General features: G+C 38.2%; 1 protein-coding gene across 1 annotated transcript in view; it reads left to right on the plus strand.

The window, feature by feature from the left end:
- Window positions 1-304: 304 nt before the first annotated feature.
- Window positions 305-10,420, plus strand: part of LOC107662214 (dual specificity protein phosphatase 16-like) — a 27,286-nt gene continuing 17,170 nt past the window's right edge. The window contains exons 1-3 of the mRNA XM_016452145.1: window positions 305-557; window positions 8,473-9,024; window positions 9,936-10,071. Of these exons, the coding sequence (XP_016307631.1) occupies window positions 8,800-9,024; window positions 9,936-10,071 (361 nt within the window). The 5' untranslated portion in view covers window positions 305-557; window positions 8,473-8,799. The remainder of the gene's footprint in view (window positions 558-8,472; window positions 9,025-9,935; window positions 10,072-10,420) is intronic.

Genomic DNA, 10,420 nt, shown 5'->3' on the forward strand with positions numbered 1-10,420 from the left:
AGTGAAAAGGCTTTTATATTTGCCAAAAATAGAACTTTTTTATTTTAAAAACAAACAAGCAAGCCCTGTCCAGATTTAAAAAGTAACACAAAAGTAACCTAACCCATTACTTTCCATAAAAAGTAACTAAGTAACGTGATTAGTTACTTTTTTAATGGAGCAACGCAACATTGTAATGCATTACTTTTAAAAGTAACTTTCCCCAACACTGTTGGCAACACTGCCATCGATTCCGCCATGTTTCTCATTGACACGCCCCCAACTCGGAAACATCATAATAAACTCATTTACAGTTTTACACACATTTGCACGCTCAAGAGTGGATGTGGAGAGCGGCTTTCTGTGCTCATCAGCGGATCTTTATTCTCCAGTTTTTAGCATGAGTTTCAATGACGCCATGATGTTATTTTTACCCGATGAGCTCATGAACTCACTCTAACTTCACCAGCTTTAACTAGCCTAACTACCCATCCGCGCAACGCCACCGGGGTTTCTACGCAGCTGGTCATCTTTATCTGTGGATTTACTGTAAAATGAGACGGACTGAAACTTTCATGGTGAGTTTAAGGCATGTGTTAAATGAGAACTAGATCGCAGTGTGTGTGTGTGTGTGTGTGTGTGTGGAGACACGGTGTTGTTAGTTTCGTTTACTTAGTAAACTTGGTAAAAATGAGTTTAAAGTTCTGGAAAGTTCCGTTTTTGTTTCATATTTACTTTGCTGTCATTAAATACTATGACTGACATCTGTACAAACACACTCGTGTCCTGTTAAAATGTTCATATGTAACTTTACAGTAAAATAGTGTGGTGATACCATGATACTGAATGATTTCTGTACCATTTACACTGTACTTAAGAGAATACTATAGTGTTACCATTCTGTTCTCACTTAGATAACGTTACCGTAATATCGCTATCAGTCAAATGTGAGATAAATTAATAATCTGTATAAATCGGGTGTTATAGTTAACTAAAATTAAAAGCGTAAAAATATTTTTTTTGTTACTTTAAATAAAATAAATGTTAATTGAAGTAAAATAAAATATTAAAAAACTTAAACTTATTTTATTTCAACTAGTTGCCATGGCAACATTCCTCGTTTCCGTAAAATAACTGAAACACAAACTATATATATTTAAAAACAACAAAAATAAATAAAAATGACCGAAACGCACAACAAATTTACTAGAACTTAACATGAAATCAGAAAGTATAAAAATAAAATCGAAATACTAACATCTCAATGATACTAAAAATAACACTCAAAATAAACATGGTATTACAATCATATCTGTCTGGAAAACAAAACAAAACATGGTAATACGTGGTACTAAAAAAAAATGTTTTGTTAATTTTGTTGTTTTTTGTCGTTACATTGGTTAGAATATAAGAAAGAAATGGAGAATTTTTTTTTTTGAAAATAGATATTTAATTCATATTTTATTCTTTGTAGAGGACGCCAGGACTAAGTTATTAAAAAAAAATAAAAAATTAGGCATGAAAAGTCATGTATACGCAAAAACAAGTTTTTAGGTTTCAGGCTATTTTTAGCCAAACTTTGTGTAAAGATGATTCTCAACTATGTTATGAAAGATATAACAGAATGATTTGATATACTACTGTACTTTATGGAATATGTGCGTAAAATGTTCATAAATTGGTATTCGCATTCTATACAATATATCTATAGATTGCATCTAATTTGCATATTAATGTGATCTCATGAATGTGTTCATAATGAAAAAAGAAGTGTAATAACGGGAGCAATAACTTTTTCATAAGAATATCTGGAATATTGATCTATAATTTCTTCTTGTTCCCCAAAATGCCTGATTAACATGCCGTTTGTCCTGGTGTCCAGACACTTATGAAAATTATGCCCTTGAGACTCCATAACATTTGTCTAAAGATGTTTATTTACGACAAACAATTTGAAAATTAGCCAGATTTAAATGATGATTACAAAACCTTATCATATTTCCCTAAGAGTGCTCATTCTGTCAATATTAGCTATATTTAAAGACCAAGGAGAAAGTGTGTTTATGATCAAACCTCCAAACATCTGATATCTCTAAAAAGCCCTGAATGTGCTCTGTACATAATGTCCTCTACAGAGGACAGAAGTCTATGCCTGGGTCCCTTAAAGACAGCATTTCGGCTCTTCAGATGTTTGTTCACTACAAAACAAAAAGAGTACAAATAAAGCCAAAGATGGGTTAATCTGCCGATGAGGAACTCGAATCGAACTCGAATTTTTTTTTCTTCAAGACTGGTCATTTAGGTAGATTTGAATTAGAAAATTAAGGCTGATTATCACTTGGCTGGTCAAACTAGTAAAGGCTTGTGTATGCAACCGGCTACAACTATGATCTTTAGTTCCCTGTTGACAACAACAATCAATCTGATCAACGTGACTGATAATTAATTCATATTTATTGAAAACAGGGATTCCACAGGTCTTTAAAAAGTCTACGTTCACACTGCAGGCAAATGTGGCCCAAATCCGATTTTTTTTAGCTCACATGTGACACGGATCTGTTTTTCTCATGAGAGTGTGAACAGCACAAACCGCATGGAATCTGATCTTTTCAATTCTGATTTGTGCCACTGTATATGTGGTACTAAATCCGATACAGGTCCTGATGTTTCGCCATGCGACCGCAGTCTGAATTTTTACGTCACTCTAGATCAACACTCGTCACGATTCTGCGCTCATGGGAGTCGCTACAAAGATTTTACATACCCAAAGTTATCGAGACAGTTGCGAAAGGTAGTCCGTGGAAGTACAGTGACGTGTCAGAACTCACAAGTATTACAGTGACAACTCTATATACAAGCAAAACATGAGGACTCGTATCATAAAAGTTTCAAAACTCGCAAAGTCTTTATTTTTCATATTGCGTGCACATAATTTCGCTGGCTTCTGCAGCAGATCACACTATAAATAAATGCATAATCACTAACTTTATATCCTTCGTGTTTACTTCCGTAGGACAGCGCGCTGCGTAAGTGTTGCCAAGTCCACAGTTTCCCCGAAGAATTGGGCTACTTTTTCATTGTTGCCGTGGGTTGTTTTTCAACTCCGTGGGTTAAAACGACCACAATAACGCGATATATGACCCGACTGGGCTAGTTTCGGACTAGTTTTGAAAAATAATTGGGTGGAGTTTTTTTGTGAAAACCTGGCAACCCTGTTGGTATCGTTTTTTTTTGCGCATGCGTGTCAGTTCAGAACCATGATCTATTCACACTGGAAATCTGATATTGGCTACATTTAAAACAACAATGTGAACAGCTATACAAAAAAATCGGATCTGAGCACAAATCAGAATTGAGCACTAAGGCTCACAGTGTTTCGCAATCAGTGAATGCCGAAGGATCGTTATGGTACATTTGTTGTAGATGGTTGTAAGATGCATATTTAGAAAAGCCAACTACTACTATAAACTACTATGAAAGCTTATTCTTCTTCTTATTTTCTATTATTTTCTAACTGATCGGACTTACGATTTTCATGAAACAGACGATCAAAACTACGAAAAGCCCCATAGATGTTCATTGAGGGGGCAAAACTTTTGTACAGTAAGACTTGTAGAGTGTTTAAGCTGTCTATCACTAGCAAAGCTTAATGACTAATGGCTACATGCTAATTCATGCTAGCAATGTGCTAATCATGCTAGCGACATTCTAAACCATGATAGCAATGTGCAATATCATGTTAGCAGCATGTTAAAACATGCTAGCAACACATTAGCAAAATGTTAGACATGCTAACAACATGTCAATCACATTAGAAACATGCTACCAACACGGTAATCATGCTAGAAACATGCTAGCAACACACTTATAATGCTAGCAACACTTTACTCATGTTAGAAACATGCTATCAACATGCTAACAACACAGTAATAATGCTAGAAACGGGCTAACAACATGTCAATCACATTAGAAACATGCTACCAACACGGTAATCATGCTAGAAACATACTAGCAACACACTTATGCTAGCAACACTTTACTCATGTTAGAAACATGCTATCAACATGCTAACAACACAGTAATCATGCTAGAAACAGGCTAACACCATGTTAATCATGCTAAACCGTGCTCACAACAGGGTAATCATGCTAACAACATGCTAATCATGCTGGAAACATGTTAGCAACATGCTAACATCATGCTAATCATGGTAGCAACATGCTAGTAATGTTAAAACATGCTAGCAACATGCCAACAACATGCTAAATCATGCTAACATTGTGCTAGCAACATCTATCTATCTATCTATCTAGCTATCTATCTATCTATCTATCTATCTATCTAACTTTCAACTTTTACAACTGCTTCAAACTTTCAGGCTAGGCTTTCTTAGGCCAACCTCAAAGTTTGTTCACAAACTTTACTCCGCTAGTTATTTCTATCATCTGTTTGAATGAGCAGCTGGAAGTAGTAAAGCATAAACGTTTCAAAATATTTTCTGATTAAAAGTCCCTCATTATGCATAAAATCTTTTTTTCTCCCTCTGGCTATTATTGGTATATTGATTACACAACATACAGTATCTTAAGTAATCTTAAATTTGATTTTAGAACAGCTGTGTTTAACGTAATTTTAGAGGTTTCAGCGTGACTTTGGGCTGATATTCACCTCAGAGACTGGAAATCTCAGTTTGTGTGTTTCATTTACAGCGTCTCGGGCCTTTAAAGCGTCTGTGGTCTGATTTCAGCCTCGTTTGATCTGTTTGTGGCCGTTCGATGGGTCAAAGTCCTCCATGGCTTTTATCTCAGGTTGAGCTATTAACCTTCAGTCAAAAAAACACCGAGCAAACAGTTTTAATTCAGCTCGGCCTTCGCAAACACGAACGGAAGGTCAGAGAAAATTTAAACCATGATGCGACTTGAAGAAACTGTGATGCCAATGCGTTCGCCAACAATTTACAATCAGAGCTCAAGCTGAGAAAAACACTAAAATGCCCATTAATAAACGTTCAGTGTTTGTGTGCAGCTCATCAGTGTCCATTAGCAGATCCAGAAATAAACGTTGTGAGAAACGGCTCCATGACGTCTGAAATCAGATCTGTGTTTTATGTGGAAATGCTCGTCGCTCCAGTTTCATGTTATTAGAGGGAAACACAAGATGCAGAAACTGGTTTAATCTGCAGAAAGACGATCAATATTTCTTGATCTTCTCACGTCAGCATGGCTTCAGTCTCGCTCACATCTGGACTTTACTTTCACTCTTTCAGCTGATGTTTCCGTGACAGTTTAAAACCGTGATCCTGATGTCACGATTGACTCCGTTTACATTTTAAAAGTAATGCATTACGATATTGCATTACTCCGCAAAAAAGTAACTAATTGCGTTAGTTACTTTTTATGGAACGCAATGTGTTATGTTACTTTTGTGTTACTTTTTGTCACCGGGGCTGGGCTTGTTTATTTGTTTTTAATGAGAAAAACCCAAAAGTTATATTTTTGACAACTGTAAGCACACCAAAAGTGAAAATAATAAGCCTCAGGCAGAAGGAAGTGCCTCTGCATCTCCCGATTTCTCGAATTGGAGAGCTGTTGTAATGTAAAACATTATTTAAACAAGTAACTCGGATATTTCATTGCTGTTGTTGTTGTTGGGATTTTCCCGTCATACAGGACTGACTGGCAGGTATTTACGGCACACAGGGGAATTTCACTGGTTTCTGTGCAGTCCTGTACACATTAAAGAGATGACATAATTAAAGCAGACCTTTCTTGTTTTTAGCACTCACACACCAACAGACACGTGAACTCAAAGCTGCTGTCACCAAAATATACACTATGAAATGGCACATTCTGTTTGAATTCTGTTTTGACATTCTGTCACATTCACGTTTTCGTGGTGAAATCACTGTAACGCACAAACTCTCACATATGCATATTACTCTTGGATTTGTTAAATGCCCAATTTAGACGTAAAACACTGCAAAAAAAACCTCAAACTACATTTGAGAGTTTGCGTGTGTTATAGATGCAGTGTGACGTGAGCAGTGTTGGGGGTAACGCATTACAAGTAACGTGAGTTACGTAATCAGATCAGTAACTAGTAAAGTAACGCATTACTTTGAACTTTACAGGAGTTACTTCTTCAAATAAGTACTTTGTTTTCCTATTTGTGACCCTGGAGCACAAAACCAGTCATAAGGGTTTAACCTTCAGTCAAAAAAACACAGAGCAAACAGTTTTAATTCAGCTCGGCCTTCGCAAACACGCACGGAAGGTCAGAGAAAATTTAAACCATGATGCGACTTGAAGAAACTGTGATTCCAATGCGTTCGCCAACAATTTACAATCAGAGCTCAAGCTGAGAAAAACACTAAAATGCCCATTAATAAACGTTCAGTGTTTGTGTGCAGCTCATCAGTGTCCATTAGCAGATCCAGAAATAAACGTTGTGAGAAACGGCTCCATGACGTCTGAAATCAGATCTGTGTTTTATGTGGAAATGCTCGTCGCTCCAGTTTCATGTTATTAGAGGGAAACACAAGATGCAGAAACTGGTTTAATCTGCAGAAAGACGATCAATATTTCTTGATCTTCTCACGTCAGCATGGCTTCAGTCTCGCTCACATCTGGACTTTACTTTCACTCTTTCAGCTGATGTTTCCGTGACAGTTTAAAACCGTGATCCTGATGTCACGATTGACTCCGTTTACATTTTAAAAGTAATGCATTACGATACTGCATTACTCCGCAAAAAAGTAACTAATTGCGTTAGTTACTTTTTATGGAACGCAATGTGTTATGTTACTTTTGTGTTACTTTTTGTCACCGGGGCTGGGCTTGTTTATTTGTTTTTAATGAGAAAAACCCAAAAGTTATATTTTTGACAACTGTAAGCACACCAAAAGTGAAAATAATAAGCCTCAGGCAGAAGGAAGTGCCTCTGCATCTCCCGATTTCTCGAATTGGAGAGCTGTTGTAATGTAAAACATTATTTAAACAAGTAACTCGGATATTTCATTGCTGTTGTTGTTGTTGGGATTTTCCCGTCATACAGGACTGACTGGCAGGTATTTACGGCACACAGGGGAATTTCACTGGTTTCTGTGCAGTCCTGTACACATTAAAGAGATGACATAATTAAAGCAGACCTTTCTTGTTTTTAGCACTCACACACCAACAGACACGTGAACTCAAAGCTGCTGTCACCAAAATATACACTATGAAATGGCACATTCTGTTTGAATTCTGTTTTGACATTCTGTCACATTCACGTTTTCGTGGTGAAATCACTGTAACGCACAAACTCTCACATATGCATATTACTCTTGGATTTGTTAAATGCCCAATTTAGACGTAAAACACTGCAAAAAAAACCTCAAACTACATTTGAGAGTTTGCGTGTGTTATAGATGCAGTGTGACGTGAGCAGTGTTGGGGGTAACGCATTACAAGTAACATGAGTTACGTAATCAGATCAGTAACTAGTAAAGTAACGCATTACTTTGAACTTTACAGGAGTTACTTCTTCAAATAAGTACTTTGTTTTCCTATTTGTGACCCTGGAGCACAAAACCAGTCATAAGGGTCAATTTCTCGAAATTGAGATGTATGCATCATCTGAAAACTGGACAAATAAGCTTTCCATTGATGTATGGTTTGTTAGGATCGGACAATATTTGGCTGAGATACAACTATTTGAAAATCTGGAATCTGAGGGTGCAAAAAAATCTAAATATTGAGAAAATCACCTTTAAAGTTGTCCAAATGAAGTTCTTAGCAATGCATATTACTAATCAAAAATTAAGTTTTGATATATTTACGGTAGGAAATTTACAAAATATCTTCATGGAACATGATCTTTACTTAATATCCTAATGATTTTTGGCATCAAAGAAAAATCAATAATTTTGACCCATACAATGTGTTGTTGGCTATTGCTACAAATATACCCCAGCGACTATTTTACTGTGGACTGACTGTTTTGAAACTTATATGGTAGTTAAATAGCCGCTAGACCTCAGTTATCCTGAAAAAAGCCAGGAAATTTCAGTTTTGACAATATGGGACCTTTAACAAAACGAATAAAAATACACCATATATGCCTAATAAAATAACAAATTACTTAGGCTACACAAAGATTAAATAGGTATATAAAACTGAAAATCAGCAAACACTGTGGAACCAAATAAATAAGAAACGAATGTTTAAAAAAACTTCCAGTCAATAGGCTTTTCAAAATCTGTGGTGCACTGTCGTTCGCTCACGGTTCGGCATGCTGCATTGAGCGTTTAGTTTTTAAAAGTGTCTGTCCTCACTGAACTAGGCTAAATGATTTTTGTTACTATAAAAAAAATCAAAACGACGGTGTGGGGGCGGTGCCGCGGTAGGCAAATTACATAACCGGTGTTGCGGCTTAACACCGGTATAACCGAAAACACCGTCTATCGCAGCAAGCCTAAGCCCTAGTTCACGGTGTGTTTTTGTGTCTCCGCAGGAGATCTTCATGATGGAGTGCAGCGGTACGGAGGTGCATGAGGTCACGCCGCTGCCGCCTGTCTGTGGAACCCCTGTGATGGTGTGAAAGAAACTCCCATCAGCCACTGTGCCCCAAACACACACACACACATACACACAGGCTGCGTGTAAGTGCGTTTTTCCTCCGGAGTTTCCTCTTGCTTTTTCTCATACGCTTTTGGGCCGCCTGCCGAACGCAACCAGAGTGACATCATCAGCTGCTACAATGGGGCCGTTGATCTCCTGAGGGCCGCAGCACTGAGACACCGAGACTGTTAGCGCAGAGACGGACTGAGGGATTGTGGGTATGTGTGAGCGCGCGGCGCGGCCCATCGGGGCCGAGGGTCTGGTGGCTCTGCTGGAGGGCGGCCTGGACCGCGTGCTGCTGATCGACTGCCGTCCGTTCATGGAGTATAACGCGTGTCACATTCTGGAGGCCGTGAACGTCAACTGCTCCAAACTGATGAAGAGGAGATTACAGCAGGACAAGATCCAGATCAGTGAACTCCTGCAGCACTCGGCCAAGAGGAAGGTGCGTGAAACTACAGGAGTAATGCAGACGTGTCATCTGACTCACACCCAAGCAGATGTTTAGCGGGATGTTCACGCTGCTCTTTTACAGTCACACTGGATGCTGTTTGATGCTCAAAATAAAACAAAACAGTGTTTTGGATCTGATTCGCTCATTGCATGTAAAACAGCAGAGTGATTATCCTGCTAAACATCCGATTTAGTGTGAGTTTGTAATGAACAAATGAAACAAACAAGCCATCGTCTCTCATGAGGGCCATTGAGACGCCTTAGCAACAGGTTGCCGAGTGACCTCATCCCATAGATATCTGTGCAAGCGCTCAGTCTCTGTCAAAAGTAACGCATTACTTTTAAATTTATATTGAAATATCTGAAAGTTACTTTGTTTTCCCATTTATTGGCTGACAGCTCTCCTGTCCGGTGCTGAGAGAAATCAGGAGTAAGTGCAGAGGCACTTCTTTTCATTTTTGGTGTGAAAGAGCCCTTACAGTTGCCAAAAATACAACTTTTTTTTTTTTTAGATTAAAAAACAAAAAAACAAGCCCAGCCCATGTGACAAAAAGTAACACAAAAGTGACATAATGTATCACGTTCCATAAAAAGTAATTAAGTACCGCAATTAGTTACTTTTAATGGAGTAACACAATATTGGTAATGCATTACTTTTAAAAGTAACTTTTCCCAACATTGCAAGCTACTAACTAAAGTAGAAAACTACACTGATACAACTGGACAAACATGATTATAAATATAGAACGTCATTTTAACAACCAGAACACTGGAGTGACAGTATTACGGTATTAAGAGATTTTACTCTAAATACAACTAAAAAACAGGGAATAAGGAGCAGATATGAACTCACTATTTCATTATGTTTGTGTGTGTGTGTGTATGTGTGTGTGTGTGTTTCAGCTGGAGCTCCAGGGTCAAGAGGTCGTGGTGTATGACCAGAGCTCGTCTGACCCCGCCTCCCTCTCATCAGAGGCCTTCCTTAGCGTCTTATTGGCCAAGCTGGAGAAGAGTTTCCCATCAGTCCACCTGCTCTCAGGTTCACATCACACACCTGCACCACGACAGACACGACAACCAGCACTAGTGCTCACACTGATAGCGGTGTCCGATTTGTGAACGAGCTGATTCTTTTCAATGAGCCTGTTAAATCATTTCACAAATCGCACTGAACGATTCGTTTGCGAATTGGATTGAGCGGAGAGCGAGTCTCCAGTGAACAACTCACTGATTCAAATGATTCAGTCAGAGCGAGTCTCCAGTGAACAACTCACTGATTCAAATGATTCAGTCAGAGCGAGTGTCCAGTGAACAACTCACTGATTCAAATAATCCAGTCAGAGTCGCTCACACACACACACACACACACACACACACACACTCTCTCA

This window comes from Sinocyclocheilus anshuiensis, unplaced genomic scaffold, assembly GCF_001515605.1.
Source record: "Sinocyclocheilus anshuiensis isolate Anshui unplaced genomic scaffold, SAMN03320099.WGS_v1.1 scaffold1543, whole genome shotgun sequence".
Lineage (NCBI taxonomy): Eukaryota > Metazoa > Chordata > Actinopteri > Cypriniformes > Cyprinidae > Sinocyclocheilus > Sinocyclocheilus anshuiensis.